Source organism: Impatiens glandulifera, chromosome 3, assembly GCF_907164915.1.
Source record: "Impatiens glandulifera chromosome 3, dImpGla2.1, whole genome shotgun sequence".
Taxonomy (NCBI): Eukaryota; Viridiplantae; Streptophyta; class Magnoliopsida; order Ericales; family Balsaminaceae; genus Impatiens; species Impatiens glandulifera.
The window spans coordinates 12,903,115-12,921,043 of NC_061864.1; the positions used below are offsets into that span (position 1 = coordinate 12,903,115).

The window sequence follows — 17,929 nt, forward strand, 5'->3', positions numbered from 1 at the left end:
TGTTTTGTTTTAATAAAAGAGAAGTTAAGGTATAATATTATAAATAATCGGACATTAAATGCTTTCTAGTATTCGTTTGTTTGTTTGTTTGAGATATTTTCTCTAATCAAACAATGGCCTCCTTTGAACTTCAAAGATAAATTAAAGGAAAAAAGCTCACTTAAACGTATGTACTTGTACAACTAGCTCATTTAGACGTATGTACTAATAAAAGTTCATTTAAACATATGTACTATCAAAAATTAGCTCATTTAGCCTCTTTTAACAACCATGGTTAATTTTTATTTTTAAATTTATATATTTATTAATTAAATATTAATATATTTTCTCTATCTTTCTTTTTCATTAATTAAATTAGGTAATTTATTTTATTCTTAAATTTTTTATTATTTTAATATTAATTTCTCTTTTATAATTCATCTTTTTTTTATTAGTTTTTATTTCTCATATTTTTTAAATTCTCATTTTTTTAAAAAAACTTTAACAACTTATTTATGAATTTTATGTTTTACTGTAATATTTTTTTGAAGGGTTTTTTCTTATTTAATTTAATATAGTAAAAATGAAAAAAGGTTTTTTCTTATTTAGTTTAATATAAATAAAAATGAAATTAATAAGTTTTTATTTAATTTTTATTCACGAACTTATATTAGTAGTAAATGAATTGTTTTGTCTAATATTTGATTATTACTCTTTTAGTGTTTGATGAATGAGTTTTTATTATTATTCAATTATTAATTCTTAATTAATTTATTTTTGTGTTGAAGGATTTTTATTGCTGAAAGAATTTTCATTGTTATATTCAAGTTATTGGGATCAAACAATTTTAAAATAATTAATAATTAATGTAAATATAAAAAAATATATAAAAAAGAAGAAATATAGAGTTAAAATAATTAATGATGAATGCTCATATATATAAAATAAAATGAAAATAATCAATCATAAATACTCCTATAAAAATAATAAAAAATTATAAAAAAGATAAAAATAGAGGGTTCATTTATTAGTAATAAATGAAAAGGAAAGAAAGAAGGAAAGAGAGAGAAAATATATTAATATTTAATTAATAAATATATAAATTTAAAAATAAAAGTTAACCATGGTTACTAAAAGAGGCTAAATGAGCCAATTTTTGATAGTACGTACGTTTAAATGACTTTTTATTAGTACATACGTTTAAATGAGCTAGTTGTACAAGTATATACGTCTAAGTGAGCTTTTTTCCTAAATTAAACATCATTAATTAGCTAGCAACTTACCTCCATTAATTTAAGGTTAATTAATCCATTAATTCTCTTTTTGAATTTAATATAAGTAATATTGATAATAATTAAACTTAATATAGAGTAAATGGAATTTAACACATTAATCATCATATTTGATATCTATATATATATATATATATAATGATGCTTAATTTTTAAAGTGTCCGGATTGCCGGGTCGAGAGCTATGGTTAATTTGGATACTTGGGTCGGATTGTGGGTTGACCCGTTTTTAAATTTAAAACGGTTAAAAATAAAATAAAAAATGGTAGAGGTATGTTTCGAACTTGCAACCTAACAAAAACAAGTACAACTCTTTAACCAACTATGCTACAAAGACTTTATATTTTAAATTCAACACCAAATTTGATAAATGCGGGACGTTTTAATATTAATATAAGTTCAACTTTTTAACTAACTAATATATAATGATGTTAAGTAAATGAATACTTGTGTCGGATTGTGGGTTGATTCACCATAAATTTAAAACGGTTAAAAATAAAATAAAAAATGTTATCCGTGATTTTTTTCACGGTTCTTATATTATTACTCGTGCGGGCTAAATGCTAGTATATATAAGTAAGTTAGGTGATAATAATTTATTTATCTTTTAGAATTGGGCTTAAATATCCCACTACAATTCTTGTATTGATCGGTCCCTATAAATTAATATCAATATTCCAGTTGATTTGTAATACTAAAATTACTGAAAAACCCACTAGAAAGTGGAGCTATAAGATGGAACATATATATATATCATGGGTTCTATTTGTTTTTTACATATGTTATGGTTGAATAGTTCTTAGATAATAGACTATTCCACGGCTTTACATTACAAACTGAAATTGAAGTCTTGAAACAGTTTAAACATTACATGATTAAAGACAAAAAAAAAATATATTAAACTAATTAAACATCATCTCTTTGATTTCCTCACTTGATTACTAGAGATGCCCCAATTGTTGATGCAATAGCTAATTTTTTTATTTTATTTACCCTAATAGCCAATTCGGAAAGGTAATTTAAATGGAAATTTGGGAAGCTATATTGGACATCATTGAATATTTTTCTAGGATCCAAATCCTATAGTGGAATTTCTAGTTTTTCAATGGAAAGAATGTCAATTTTATGTATTAAGTTGAATGGAAGTGTCAAATTTGTTATTTAAGTTGTAAAATTTTATTTATGTATACAAACTTGACAAAATTTATCAAATTTGTTAACTTAACCAAATAAAAATTAACGGAGTTAATTTTGACAGTGTAATTGATGACTCAGAATTTATATTATTTTTTAAATCCAAGTCATCCTACACATGTGTATATAAATTAAAGTAAAAATTATGAGTTAATTTTTTTAAATTAGTCTTTTATATTTTAAAATTCAAAACCCTAAATCTAAAAATTGATTGCAGCTAAATCTCTCATCTCCGATCAACAAATCCGTAAATCTCTACAGCCAAGAAACACCCTAATCAGCCATCCGATTAGCAGCAATCACAAGCCTAAACCAGAATGGAACGAGTTCATCTCCTTCCTTATTCGAACAAGGAGAATCATTGTCAACCAACGATCTACAACAGTAAATGACGTCGAATCTATAGATCCGTCACAAATTTGCAGACTCCATTTCACGCACCATCTGTTTGATAAAACTCCTAACATATCTCACTGTATACTGCAAAATTATAACAAAATCGCTTGGATTTGAATTGGATAATTTAGACAATTTCAGCAATTTCTTTCTTTAGAGATAAGATTTGATCGTTTTTGTAGGTTAACTCCGACTGTATTTCTAAACAGTGAGTTCATACATCTCCATCATGTTCTTATGCTCTTGAATCCCCGCCAACAAAATAGTAATTTGAGGTGGAATAGAATTAAGATCAAGATGTTCATTGAGATAACTCTATTTAAGTTGAGAAATTTGATTGAGTTCTTTTACTAAAGCTTTATGGGTGGACTGAATCGCCTCCAAGTTGTAAGGAAATTTAACCGCCTGAAGTTCAGCGGATGCAGATTTAACCGACGAAATGGTAGCGAGGAGTTTCGCTGCAAAAGTTTCCATGAAAACCCTATTGAGGCCTTGGATCCATAGAAATCGTAAGAACTATGGGATTAGGGTTTTGTTTGATTTTGCTGACGGCTTTGAAATTGAAAAGTTATTTTTGAAAGGGATGAACTGAGTTTATTGGAATCCATGGATGAAATCACGAACATATGAATCCATATGAATCCATAGTTCTTCTCTGAAGAGAAGATAACTCTGTTTAATTTTATTCCGTTAAGTTAACACCTCCATCCCCAACTTGATACATAAAATTGACATTTTCCCGTTTATCCATTCTTCAAAGTAACGAAACTATCTACAAATATGTCACGGTCAAATACAATTTAGGGAATTAATTTTGTTGATTTGATATTCTTATAAGATCTATGTCTTGAGTAACATGTTTATTTATTTTAGTGGTTTGATCTAAGATGTCCACTAGGGAAGTTTGTCGTTTTTTCTCATCGCCTGCTCTGTGAAGAACTTTTTTATTTGTAACTCATAATTCTTCAAAGTAATCAAACAAACTTTTTTGTAGATTGAATTATGAAATATTGAATTTATTTATTCTAATAAAGTTGTTAAAATAATATGTTGAATATTATGGTTCAATACGTTCAGTATTATGATGGATATTGATATGAATTGGATACAATAATACAATATTTATTCTCTACAAGACTTTGATAAGAAATGATAAATATTTATTTATTGCACCGAAATAAGCTCCATTGTGTTTAACATCTCTAAATTAATAAAAAGGAAAAAACTGAACCACTCCGACTCACTATTTATTTTATTATTATTATTATTTATTTGGTAGTTTAAGTACGAATATTTAAACCGAAGCCACTCTGGGAGAACCGGACCTGGACTCAAAGATCAAAGTCTGCTCCCGGTTGGTCTTCAATCTCATGGCTTGTTCCCTTGAAACACGGTAAGAAGCCGCAACCACGTCGGCGGGAAGGCCGCGAAGGGCCGACGTCCGTCCTGCTAGGGTTCCTTGCATGGCGACGTCGTTGGTCCTGAAGGCAACCCATTCGAATCCCTGTTCACCGGCTTCTTTAACAATCACGAAGTTCTGCGGGACCACCACCATCTGTCCTTCACGGACCACCTCGTCGAACACGCAGCTGCCGCTCTGGTCACTTATCTGAATCTTGGCGTCTCCTCTCGTACAGTATAGAATGCTGTGTGCGTTTAGCTTATAGTGAGGACTCACCAGTGCGTTCTGTTGTAGTCAAATAGTTAGATTTATCATTTAGTTTAGGCGATTCAATAAATAAATAAATAGTATTACTTATTACCCTGTAAAGAACTCCTCTCTCTGCGCTCAATTTCAAGGATTTGAGAATGGGTAGGTCGTAGCTGGTTAGGGTATTGAACCTGCCGGCCTGTGGGTTGAAGATGTCGGCGCGGGAAGGGTCATTGATGTTCTCGATCAACTTGGTAGAGCAAATGGTTTCTTCCAAGCCGTTGTCGTCGTTGGATCTTCTTTCTTGCTCCTCCCTCCTGGAGGGTGGGCTGATGACTTGAAAGCCCTGTTCCACGCGGACAATGTGACCTCTCTTATCGTCTTCTCCGCGAAGCTTCCTGGCTGTCTCTCTGTCGATTCCGAAAATCTGAACCAGAAATTCCTCCTCGATTCCATGGAAGACGTTGCCGGCGTTCTGCTTCTCGCCTGTCTGGTGGGCCTGGTGGTGTTGTTCTGCCCCTTGTTGTGGGTTTCCAGCCAGGAAGAATTTCTGCATACATAGATACATATATATACTTAATCAAATTTATCTAGAATAAATATTTATGTAATTCTGTCTCACGCGTGGGTTTTGATCGAGCTGATTTAGGTTATTGCCGGTATCCTCAACGACTATGGCTACGACATCCTCGTTACCGTCGTTGTAGCACCAGTGGGTCCATCCGGCGCCGATGGCAATGACGTCTCCTTGTCGGAATCGTCGGATCTTCTGGTGTTGGTCGTGGAACCTAGTAGATTTCTCTTCTTGGGATTCCTGAGATGATTGGAATGTTTCTGGGCATCCAGGCATCAAAACTCCAGACATACCGTTACCTTTGAGAATGTACATGAGGAGAGGAGCGTTGGTGTAAGAAGGCAAGAAGAGTCCGCGTGGGTTAATAGTGTGCCTGGCGGCAACAACTCCTGCGCAGCGGAACTGATCATCCTTCCAGTCCCAGAACTCGGACTCGCCGGCCTCAGCCTGGATTCTAAAGGTGGGTTCTTGGGCATTGAGCCTCTGAAGTTGGCACTGAGCCTGGTCTTCTTGGCTAAAGCCATGTTCTGATTGTCCCCTGCTCCTGGCGGAGACAGTGCCCAAGAAGACGAGGAGGAGGAGGAAGGAGAGAGAGAGCAGTGAAGTGGTGTTCATGGCTGTCTCTGAGTATTAATTATTGGATGAGAAATAAGGGAAGAGAGATGGGAATTTATAAGGTGGTCGGATGCAGTTTTGATGATGCCATGTTTCATGTTTGCATGGAGATGGAAGATTCGAATAGCTTGCGGGCTTACACGTAAGTGAGATGAGCAACGGAAGGTGGGGTGGTGGCCGCATCCTCTTCATTTTTGTTTCTTTTTGCAAGAAATGGATATATACGTACTAACTAGCTAGTTACTTATAATACTGTGTGCTGCTTCAATTGTAGATGTTAATGGTATTGTTCATCCTCTTCTATCTATTGTGAGACCCCTTTTTCTTTTTCTTTTTTTTTTTTATAACAGAACCTTTCACACTTTATTATTTTCTTAATAACAAATCTCAATATATCCACTTTGGGATCCCTATTACCAAAGGGCTCATGTGCCCCCCTCATATGGAGAGTAACGCACATAATTTTTTGGTAACAAAGGATTCCAACTAATATTATACTCTTTATCATTTCTTTCTACTTATAATATAAAAAAGAATTAAATCAATCTAATATAAAACAATGGTCGAAATAACAAATTAGAACTACTTAGGCTCAAGTGTAATTTGGGACATTTTTTTTTTAATTCAAATGTGGGGCTTCTTATTAGGATTAATTGTAATTTGCGATATCTTCTTTCGAATAGTATAATTCGGGTTCCTTATTTGGGTTCATTACAATTTTAGATATTTTCTTTTGAACCACACAATTTAAGGTTCCACATTTTACATGTTGGTACAAAATGAGTTTTAACGTTAAAATACACATATATATATATATATATATATATATATATATATATATATATATATATATATATATATATATTACATGGTCTTTATGATTAAAAAATTACAATTTTTAATTCATTAAAATAAAATATAATAAAGAAACCCTGCATCCATCACAACTCAAATTAAATTTTATTCCCGACTCCATCCCTTTCACCGTAGTTTGACTCCCCTACTCTTAACCTCACGAAGCTCGACTACTCTCACCCTGCACTAACTCTCCTCCTCTTTACCTAGCGATGAAATATATAGTTGAGTCAGACTTAAGGCATTTAAAATTATGTGTTATTATTAATTTTTTTATTATAAAGGTCACGTAATATATTTTTTGACGGACGTCCATGTCTGTTAGGACAAAACCCATTTTCTACAAACTTAACCAATACATAGCCCCAAATTGTGAGGTTTGAAAGAATAACACTCAAATTGCAATTAACCCTAATAATGAATCTTAAATTGTGAGGTTCAAAAGAAGATGTCCTAAATCGCATTTGACCTTCAATAAGAAGCCCTAAATTATGAGGTTCAAAAAGAGAGACCCCAAATTGTAATTATCCCCCAATATGGAGCCAACTTTGTTATTTCGGCAAAAAAAAAAAACAATACTTTTTGGCAGGTTAATTATTTTTATGTAAGTGATGTCGATTCAAAATTTTTATTAAAAAGTTAGTAATATATGGCTATGACCTTACTATTTTATAATGTTTGTAGTGAGAATCAAATTTAAAGTTATAACCTTCGGAAAATCCTTGTATTGTAAAAGCTTGAGTTTTGAGAAATTTTAATATCGGTTTACGTGTCAGGAATTATTTTTTAAAAAATTCAAATGATCTCTGACAACTTTTAAAATTAATTACAAATAATTAATCTGGGGTTCAATTTTAAATAATCCGGGAATTTGTAGTAATCAAACTACTATTTAATTTTTTAGAAAATTCGTGGTTTAAATTATTTAGAAATAATTAGTTTAAAAGATTATTTATTTGAATTAGATTCGCCAATTGATTTTGAAAATTAAAACTCAATAAAAATGGCATACGTATTGGCGAAAGTTTCTTTTAGTTCGTAGTTTGGTGATACTCGAAAAATGGCTTTCGTGCTTCATCTTTCGTACCTGTTTTGAAAACGGATCTCTACCCTCTACTTATAAATTTGACTTTTGAAAATCGGTTGTATAACGTTTTACCATAATAATAAATAGAGTCAATGGTGACGGAGCCGTGGGAAGAGCCGCTTCTTTCTTGCTTGATAGGGGGGCTTCCATTCACCAGCGCACTTATCTTGTCTCAATATGAAGTCTTGGTCTTCAGTCCCAATCTGATCAGAAGTCGAACTTCGGGGGCAAAGAAGCTCTCATCACGTACATTATGTAAAGAGCACTCGCTTTGTCTCTTTAATTAACCTTAGGCAGGCTCCTTTCTCATAACTTAAGGTTGAGCTCGCTTCCTAATCGCTCCTTGGAAGAAAGAATTACTTTTGAAGAAGCCTGTTAAGCACATTCGTTGATTCCTTTTGGCCGGTCAGTCATAATTTCAAAATTTGAGTAAGTGCTTTAAGCTCTTTTCGTACACTCAGAGTCTTCCCTTCTCTCTTCTTCTATAGTGCACCAGCACTATTATAGTACACAACACTATTATAGTACACCGCCGATAGACTTTTGCTCCTTAACTAGAAGGGTTAGAAACCTGCTATGACTATTAAATAACCTCCTTTTATTTTATTAAATAGAAAGCCTTTGACCTTTTTATTTGTTTGCCTTTAATAAATTATTTTTCTGATTTTAAATCTACATAAAATTTGTATGTTATTTAAAAAATGTAAAAATAATTATTTAAACGATGGTATCTATTGCTTAGATGATAACTTAAGTTTACATTAAATTTTTTAATTTTTTTTATTAAATTTTAAATTATTATTTGTTATGATTTATAAATGTGTATAAGGTATGGCATGTTTTCCTTTGAATTTTTTTTATTATACATTATTGATTTAACAATATATTTTTTAATAAAAATAAATCATATCTACAACTTAGTTTCATTTTAAGAATTAAAAAAAAAATACTTTAAATTATAATTTTAGTAGTTTATAAACAAATTCATTTAAAAGAATTTTACTTTTGAAGTAATTAAAATGGATTTTTATTTATATTGGTGTTGTTCAATTTTTTTTTTTTTTTTTTTTGCTTAAACCATTTTTATTATTTAAATATATATATATATATATATATATTAATTATGCTTTAATGTTTTTTAACTAAATGGAATACGACCGATGTTACTATTAGGTAGTGTTTGGTATATAGTATTAGTTATGTAGGTATAAGTTGTAAAGGGTATAAATTGTAAAGAGGTATTAGAAGGTATAAATTATATATGTTAATAGTGTTTGGTTGAGAGTATAAAATAAGTATAAATTATATAAATTTTATGATTTTGTGTTTGGTTGGTAGTATAAAAAAAGTAGTAAAAAGTGTAAAAAACTATTTTACCCTTATATTTATATAAATTATTTTTAAATATTATTTTAATATTTATTTTATAGGTAGTTTTTATTATTAATCGTATTAAAATTAATATATTTATTTTATATGTATTTTTATTATTAATTATATTGAAATTAATAAAAAGTAATATATAATTATTATATAAATATATTTTTTAAATAAATAATATTATTATATGATTACATTATTTTGTATATAAAATTTTAATTTTTATAATTATATAAATATCTTAATCCTTGTAATTATATAAATATTTATAAATAATTAATACTATCCACCAGCACTATACTATTTTTACTGAAACAAAGCAACGAAGATGAGAGAGGAGAAGAGAAAAAAATAACAAATAAGTGTTATGTAAACAAAATATAATAAAAAAAGATATGAGGTAATCATGGATTAAAAATTTAGTGAAGGTTTGTAACAGGTGGAGGCAAGTTATAAATTTATACCTAGTTTAAGGTATAAATTATACCAGTTATATTACTGTAGTTATAAAATTCTTCAACCAAACAATTAATACATTTTACTGTAAAATGTACTATAACTACAGTCTTATACTTCTTACCAAACGAAGGCTTATGGCTTTAATTACCTATATTTTGGCTTTAGATAAAATCTCAAGCTAGTTTCATCTATTTTTATTGAAAATTTTATTTAAAATTTAACTATTATATTCTATAATATATATTTTTAATTATTAAAATATTCAATTTATTAATTAAAATATTAAAAAAAATTATAAAATTATAAATATAAATAACCTAACTTTTCATCCAAACAAAATTTTAATAAAAACTTACTTAAAAATTTTCAAATAACCAAACATTAAACAAGACCATGTTCGGTTATAAATATTTAAATAATTAGTTTTAAATATTTTTATTTCTTAAAATCATTATCAATTAAATTTTTTTAAATAATTTTATTTAGCAAATAATTAAAAATAGTCAAGCTCATAGTCATAACTTATAATACCAATTTCATATATTTGATAAAAATATATTTAGATAATTAATAAAAATATTTAAAAAATGATAAAAAAAAGAAAAAGAAAAGTAAGGGTCAAGAAAGGGCAACATTGACCCGATACCCGTTTCGCATAAACTCAGGTCTGCTGGCATGAAAGAATGGTCGATGAAATTGTAGGCTTGGCTTGGCTTGGCTTGGCTTGGCTTGGCCTGGCCTGGCTACTCAAATAAAATAGGGTTTAACGATGGAAATGAATCGAATCTTTAACTGAAGACGATAAAGAAGACGAATCAGCTCGCCGCCGGCGATCAATCTCCCTCCCAACTTTACAATGGTTTCCTTGTACACCTGGTTCCGCTACATAGCTAACAAGCTCGAATACTCCGTTTCCCTCACCGCCAAGGTCTCTCTTTTCACTTATAATACTTCTTCGCCGTCTTCAATTTCATACATCTTTGCATTTGGGCGTTTTCCTCACACATTACTTTTCTTGCTCCTAATGCCTTTTCCTTGATGATCATGTGGCCTTTAAAGATGTTAACTGAATTCTTTGGGAAAATATGTGGGTTTTTTTCTTTCCTGTCAAAATTAAGCAACAGATCGAGATACCTGATCTTGGGTTTAAGTGGATGGTTGGTTGGGGAATTAGAAAACAATGTAAATCAAAAGACTCCAAATCCTCTTAAGTTCAAATTTCTTCAAATCCATGTCACTATAAGAACTACTTTCTCATCCTATGAAGTCTTAGTAGACTTACAAGATCAACTAAATCTCATTACCCTAGAATTCTTCCTGATCTTGTACTGTTTTGTTTTATTTACCATTGTATACTGCAACCTTGTTCTCTGTAACTATTTATTAACTTACTTTTATATTGAGTTGGTTTTGACTGTTAACTAATCTGCATATGAACATAATTGGATAAAAGACTAGTATAGCCTAATTAAAGGATATTGCTACTTACCCACATGTTGACATGAGACCAGAGTCAAAAGATCCACCTACTTATTTTTGCCTTGTTAGGTAGTAAGGAGGTGCTGTTCTTGCTTATATTTATAGTTTTACTCACATAAATCAACATCACCTAACAGAAACTCATTTTGAATTAAAGTGTCTATTTTGTAAAAGCATGCATATGTATCAACATATGAAGTGAATTGATTCTCAATAATACGATTGCTTCCAAACTCAATAGGTTATTTTGCATAGGAATCCATGAAATATTTTATAAAATTGTATACTATGAAAATATTGAAGGTTGAGATGGGAGGTGATGGGGATATAGGGGATGTTGATGTTGTTGGCTTATCCGTGATTGCTAATTGGACTAACTGAATTGAGAATTGTGGAATGAACGAAGTTGTTAATGATTATTATAAGTTGGAAGATGATGATATGCCTATTTTTTTTGTAAGAAAGAAGAAATCTCATGTTGATTACTTGAGACAATTTTTACTAGCTATGGATGGTCCTTGATTAAGGATGTGATGTGTCACATTATAGGATTCACTTTTAGTGTCTGATTAGACCATTGTAAAGTTGTAGCAAATATATATCTCAATATGAAATGAGATAATATCTTGAAAGGGTTAAAGAAGAAATGTAAGTCTAAGGTGAATAATGAGCTCAAAAAGCTTGAATGCACTTACACTTTACAGCTTAGTTTTTCTAAGATTATCAATAAAAATATGGCTTCCATGACTGCTTATGAGGATATGAATGTATTGGATGGAGCTCATATAAGAGGTGCATATTGGTTGGGTCCTGAGGGCGTACTTTTGAGAGATTGACAAAACTAATACAAATATATATGTATATATTTGTGTGAGATTTCAGAGTTTTGTGTGGAATATTTTTTTTTTATCTTATCTTTATAGGGTAAACACCCATATAAATACATTTAAAAGTAAAAACAAAAGAAACTGATAAGAAAAGCACGGCATGCTGTTGATGAAAAGAAACATTAAGAGTGACTTTGTGGTTGGAGGAATATCAACTATGAACACTCCACTAGTACCACAATGATCTGCCAAATCCATCAACCCATAAGATGACCAATCCACAAGAACTAAAAATATTTTTTAGTGAAATGTTAAAGTTTGTTTAATAAAGTTGTTGCTAAGGTAATTGCTTCTAATACAAACATTGGCCCCATTTGAAAACACTTATAAACATTTTATCTATTTGGATCCATATGAGAAACAATTTGTTTATGTTTGTGACTAGATTTCTAAATGTTTTTTTATCTGGATGCAACATATATAAAATGTGTTTCCGAATGGTGCTTTCTAGCAAGTGTTAAACACTTATCTGAATTGATCATAACTATAAATTATATTATTGATATTTAAAAAAACATTCCAAATAATACTGGACAATTAGCCTTTGATTGTCCAAGATAAATTTGTAATTCTCCTACATTGTCTTTCTAATATTATTGTTGCTGGAACTGGGAGGATATACCAATAGGTGTTTGAAGACTAACAAAAGACTAACGAGAAGCTAGTTGCTATAGTTAAGTATTGTTCTTGAGATGTTATATTGATTGATATAGTTTGGCTCTTATCTTATATAGGATTGATGAATTGCATATATTAGTCTGATTTGTAAATACTTGCACGAACCAGCCTTGAACTGGACTGCAAGATAGGAATATGATGAATTCTTTGGATATTTCAAGTTCTCATCACTTTATGACCTCAGTTTTCCTGCTTTTCCTTTATAACTCCCTAGTTTATACTAATCTTTTGATGTTAATATTAGAAAATTTCTGGTAATGGGTAGATGCCGGAACCAGATTTGTTAATGATTTCCGCAGCTGATTGTCTTATTGTTGTTTATGCTGCAGGGCTATAGACGAGGTCAAATTGCCAATACTGAGTTTGGTGACTCAATATGGAGAAATTTATTACAAGGAAGGTTGACCCACCTACACTGGATCAAAGGGGGAGAGGAAATGGCACCCACAATACAAGGGCAGGGAGAAACCCTTTTGATCCGGAAGATACCAATCCCAAATCCAACGTAAAAAGTGACTTCTATAATTTACATGTTTTTGTTTCTGTTGAAAGCATATTTTCATATATGACAGTTAAACTCAACCCGCTTATCCTTTACCTTTCATTCTCTCATCCATTGATCATATTGACAAAAAATTAACAGGCATGTTTTTGTGGGGGATGTGGTGTTGTTAAAGGATCCTGACAACTCTGAAAACTATCTTGTTCGAAGATTGGCTGCCATTGAAGGGAATGAAATGGTATCGACAGATGAAAAGGATGAGCCATTTGTATTGGAGAAAGATGAGTGTTGGGTATTGTCTGATAATGAAGCATTGAAGTCCAAGGTATGTATGTATACAACCAATTTCCTTTAGTTACAATTATTTTATTTTCCCCCATTTTTAGAGCCACTTACTTGTCTGAGTCATTTTCTTTCAATCTTCAAAGCTGCTTCATTATTAAGGGTGGTTTAGCTCTTGTTTTCAGGAAGCTAAAGACAGTAGGACATACGGTCCCATGTCCATGACAGACATAGTTGGTAGAGTAGTGTATTGTTTGAGAACCGCCGTCGATCATGGTCCAGTGGAGAACAGGTAAGACAATATCTTTTTGATCTTTTGTTAATTATACACACTTGATGAAAAAAGGGTGCAACATTCATACATTTGAGTTATCTCTTCTTCAATTTCCAGTCAGTTCAGCTTGCGAAGGGATCTGCCTGTGCTGGAAGTTGAGCTTGATGTTGACGAGATGGCAAGGAATCAAAAGACGTAATTGTGATTATGAGTTTTATTGCTAAGAGAGAATTTGTTTGAGTTGGGTTCAATTGGTTTGCATGCATCCTTTCTAATTTCTCTAGCCAAACCTACTGGACAAAAGAAAAGAGGAAAAAATGGGCATCTTTCCCAACTTCTTTATTTTGGTGTGGGGAAGAATAAAAACTTGAGAGTGATTGCCAATGATGTTATTGTTACTAACTTAATTGTTTCTTTTTCGTTAACATTTGGTGCTGTAACATTTATTGTCGAACGAAAACAAGTGATTAAATTTTTCCGCAGGTTGATTCTGTTGGAATCATGGTTGTAAAAGTTAATGTGGGATGGATTTTCACATCACTTATGTGATTGTTGTCTACATCAATTAAAAGGCCAGTTCAAAACAATGCATAAAGATCAATTGGATCTCTTCAATGGTGGATGGGTTAACTATTTGTTTCTCATTGTTTACCTATCATTGATTCTTTTTTTCTTTTTCTCACCCTTTGATCACCTTTATAAAATTACTCATTATTTAAAATTAAAAAATCTCTGGTGTTAGTTTTTATAAATATCTCGTATAACTAAAATTTTGTTTGCGGGTAAAAAAAATTCAAACTTACATATGATCTCATATCTAGAAAATTAACTGAAAAAATTGATGTTTCAATTCTCTGATGACCAACTTTTTTTTTGTTTTTCCTATTTTTATATAGGAATGAAGTTTCACACAAATTAACGGACATAGAATTTCTCGAGTTATATATATAGGTTTAAATATTATTATATTTTAAAATAATTTGATTAGTTAAATTATTGAACATTTTTTAAGATCTATTTAAAATCTATAATTTATTTCGATTTTTTAACTATTTAAATTAATAAAATTTTATTTTAAATGATAGGAGTTTATTTTAAAAAAATAATATTAATTATATATATTCTCATATATAATTAAGTATAAAATTAATATTATAGTTATAGAATTAATGACGAGTTTATTTATTTAAATAAGTAATATATATTTTTAAAATTTATAAATATTTTTTTTTAATATTGTAAAAATATAAAATTTATAAAATCATAAAATCTTAACCTTTCATCTAAAGTTTTAAAAGTTTAACTAATTTGAAAATTTATATAAAGTATTTTAAAAAATTATAAATATAAATTCAATGTTTTTTAATTCTAAAATTAAAATAATTTATAAAATTGTGAAGTTTTAAGATTTTTTTAATAGAAGAAACAATACTAGTCTAAATTGATAAATTTCATTTTAATTTAATATATTTTAAGTGAAAATCAAACCTGTAATCTTAAATTTATTTAAAAATTAATAAAAAAATTAGATTTAAAATCATACTAATTTACTAATTTAAACGTTTATAAAATTCAAACTAGTTAGTATATTTTAGAATTGTTAAATTTAGAATTATTAATATTCAACTTGTCAATTTCTTTATATATTTAGGTGTATGAAGTTAATTTTATTTCAGAGTAATAATTTTCACTTAAATTTAAAATATTATAAGGGAATTTATAGAATTAATAAAATTTTAAAATCATAATAATTTTACTAATTTAAAATTTATCTAAATTAAACTAAATAGTTTGTTTTAGAATCTTAAAATTTTAAAAATAATTAAAATTTTAAGATTGAAAACATTTATACATAATAATATATAATTTATTTCAACTTCCAATGTATGCTACTTGCCTATTTCTCTACTTTTTCATTAATACTGTTTCCATACAATTGTCATAAATATTCCTTCTTATTTAAAATTAAAATCCCTTGTCCTTATCTGTTGAGACATTTGTATTAAATAAACCCATTATTGCAAAGATACATAAAAGACAAAACAAACATTAAAAATAAAATTACAGAAGATGGTAATCAAATTCTGACTCATGAAATCTGGAATATATGAAAAAAAATTGAGTTAACATGCTTCTTTTTTTTCTTCTAATTAGTATGGAAATATCCATGAAAAAAAAACATATATATATATATAGTAACAAAGAGTCCAAAATATTAACATTCATTTCAGCTTTATGATTAATTTGTCTTGAGAATTGGATATCATTTTGTTGTTATTCTCTTTTCTCAGTTGTCTATTTATAATTAATTTAATTATGATAATTGATAATGTCGTTTTATTGATCTTTTAGGTTTTCCCATAAAATTTGTGATCATCTTCACGTTATCTTAAGATTAATAAACAAGAATAATTTCACTATAAAAAATAGTATCATCCAAAAAAAAGACATGAACCTGAACACTAGTAGGCTAAAATACAAATGAAGATTTTGTAACTATCCCATAAACTTAAACTTTTCATTTAACATTCGAAATTTGTTGAATAAAATTGGTTAAAAACTCCCAAATTAATGCGATACAAATAAATTAAGAGATTTCAAGATTGTACAAACTATCACCCAAGATTCAAAAAAAAAATAACAAAAAGCCCAAAAAAACAGCAGAAATAAAACATAGACCTCTAAATTTGCTCGAGCCATCACCCAATTACAGATCCACGGTCGTCGCGTCGCGTCGCGAAACCCTTAGAAACAATTTTCAAGATCAAGAACCGGTCTGAGAATACAGCTAAATGATACATCGATCCCCTACACTCAATCATAAAAAAAAGGCCTCAACGAATTGCCTGCCTTCCCATGAATCGAATCCAAAGGATCCTAGGCTAGGGCATTCACACAATAACACAACACAAAATCCCCCACAACCCAATTGAGCCGACAACTACTTACTTCAAAAGTTGTGCATAATTTTAAAAGAAGTATGATTATATATATATAGCAAATTATTTCCAAGACCACATTTAATTCGGCCAAAAATGAACTCTAAATAATTTGGAACAATATATATATTAATTATAATGCATATCAAACTCATAAAAAAAAAAAGATTAACCAAAGTTCGGAAAACGATTAACAAAAAATGGTGAATGAATCTAAGCCCTAATAATTAAAAAAACCTAATGCAAATTAATATTATTAAATAGTGGTGTTGTACATTAGTCAATCATCCTTGGTTCACCGAGAAAGATACCTCATTTCTTGAGAGAGAAGCTCAAGCAATAATATAATGATGGATTGACGATTTCTTACTCTTTTCAAATTAACAAAGCTGGACTGATCAAGATTCAAGACTCAAGAGAAGATAGTTTGTGTTTCTCTCTCTCTCTCTCTACAAAGAAATGAAATGAAATTATTCTAATTCTCTTCTCACTTTCTAATTATCTTTCAAATGAAATTGTTCTTTTTCTCTTTCAGCTAGCTGTGTCACAAATTACAACTCATTACCATCACTTCGCCTCTGAGTCTGACAGAAAACAATACTGAAACCCTAACCCTTTTAATTCCCTAAAGATCCATCCATCAATAAATCAACCCTAACTTGGATGGATCCGCTCTCTCATGATGATCAACAACTTCTCCAAAACATCACCTTCCAAACCAACAACAACAACAATAATAATAATAATATTTCTAATCCAAGTACCTCAAACAGCAGCAGTAGCAGCAGCAGCAGCAGCAGATACGAGAATCAGAAACGCCGGGATTGGAACACCTTCGGACAGTATTTAAGGAACCATCGGCCGCCGCTCTCCCTTTCCCGTTGTAGTGGGGCACACGTCCTTGAATTCCTTCGGTACCTCGACCAGTTTGGAAAAACCAAAGTTCATATTCAGATGTGCCCTTTTTACGGCCATCCAATCCCTCCTTCACCCTGCCCCTGCCCGCTTCGTCAGGCATGGGGTAGCCTCGACGCCCTTGTCGGCCGTCTTCGTGCAGCCCACGAAGAGAACGGCGGACAGCCTGAAACGAACCCTTTTGGGTCCAGAGCTGTCCGTCTATATCTCCGAGAAGTAAGGGATCTACAGTCGAAGGCTAGAGGAGTTAGCTATGAGAAGAAGAAAAGAAAACGCCCTCCTCCTGTTCCTCCACACTTGCCGCCGCCAGCTGCAGGGGATGAGATTTGATCTAGCTAGGGTACTTCTCTCTCTACCAATTATTATGATCTTATGTGTTTAATGAATTAATTAATTAATCTGCTGAGAAATTTCGTGACCTAATTTTTTGGGTTCTGGTTTTGATTTTGAAAAACACAGTAAATTAAACACTGTTGTAGTTCTTGACTTGAG

The 17,929-nt window shown here is 30.3% G+C and overlaps 3 protein-coding genes across 3 annotated transcripts; 2 read left to right on the forward strand and 1 right to left on the reverse strand.

Annotated features, from left to right (window-relative positions):
* Nucleotides 1-2,737: 2,737 nt before the first annotated feature.
* On the reverse strand, nucleotides 2,738-5,700 carry LOC124929750 (11S globulin seed storage protein Ana o 2.0101-like). The gene is made up of 4 exons (XM_047470144.1): nucleotides 5,134-5,700; nucleotides 4,624-5,061; nucleotides 4,186-4,547; nucleotides 2,738-2,840 (listed from the first exon to the last, which is right to left on the reverse strand). Exons 1-4 carry the CDS (start codon nucleotides 5,698-5,700, stop codon nucleotides 2,738-2,740), a joined length of 1,470 nt encoding a protein of 489 aa, XP_047326100.1.
* Nucleotides 5,701-10,234: 4,534 nt separating this feature from the next.
* On the forward strand, nucleotides 10,235-13,893 carry LOC124931193 (mitochondrial inner membrane protease subunit 2-like). The gene is made up of 5 exons (XM_047471589.1): nucleotides 10,235-10,409; nucleotides 12,855-13,030; nucleotides 13,169-13,352; nucleotides 13,495-13,601; nucleotides 13,701-13,893. Exons 1-5 carry the CDS (start codon nucleotides 10,338-10,340, stop codon nucleotides 13,780-13,782), a joined length of 621 nt encoding a protein of 206 aa, XP_047327545.1. The 5' UTR covers nucleotides 10,235-10,337; the 3' UTR covers nucleotides 13,783-13,893.
* Nucleotides 13,894-16,820: 2,927 nt separating this feature from the next.
* On the forward strand, nucleotides 16,821-17,929 carry LOC124931764 (protein LIGHT-DEPENDENT SHORT HYPOCOTYLS 4-like). The gene is made up of 2 exons (XM_047472316.1): nucleotides 16,821-16,947; nucleotides 17,058-17,929. The coding sequence occupies exon 2, from the start codon at nucleotides 17,186-17,188 to the stop codon at nucleotides 17,765-17,767; it is 582 nt and encodes a 193-aa protein (XP_047328272.1). The 5' UTR covers nucleotides 16,821-16,947; nucleotides 17,058-17,185; the 3' UTR covers nucleotides 17,768-17,929.

Excerpts from the sequence above, each read along its gene's own strand:
- LOC124929750 (XM_047470144.1), bottom strand. The coding sequence starts at position 5,700 with ATGAACACCACTTCACTGCTCTCTCTCTCCTTCCTCCTCCTCCTCGTC. Across the intron at positions 4,548-4,623 it reads AGAGAGGAGTTCTTTACAGG|AACGCACTGGTGAGTCCTCA; the intron begins GTAATAAGTAAT and ends TGACTACAACAG. Across the intron at positions 2,841-4,185 it reads ACTTTGATCTTTGAGTCCAG|ATCGTTGGTTGACAATGATT; the intron begins GTCCGGTTCTCC and ends TTACTGTTGTAG.
- LOC124931193 (XM_047471589.1), top strand. The coding sequence starts at position 10,338 with ATGGTTTCCTTGTACACCTGGTTCCGCTACATAGCTAACAAGCTCGAA. Across the intron at positions 13,031-13,168 it reads ATACCAATCCCAAATCCAAC|GCATGTTTTTGTGGGGGATG; the intron begins GTAAAAAGTGAC and ends AAAAATTAACAG. Across the intron at positions 13,353-13,494 it reads ATGAAGCATTGAAGTCCAAG|GAAGCTAAAGACAGTAGGAC; the intron begins GTATGTATGTAT and ends TCTTGTTTTCAG.
- LOC124931764 (XM_047472316.1), top strand. The coding sequence starts at position 17,186 with ATGGATCCGCTCTCTCATGATGATCAACAACTTCTCCAAAACATCACC.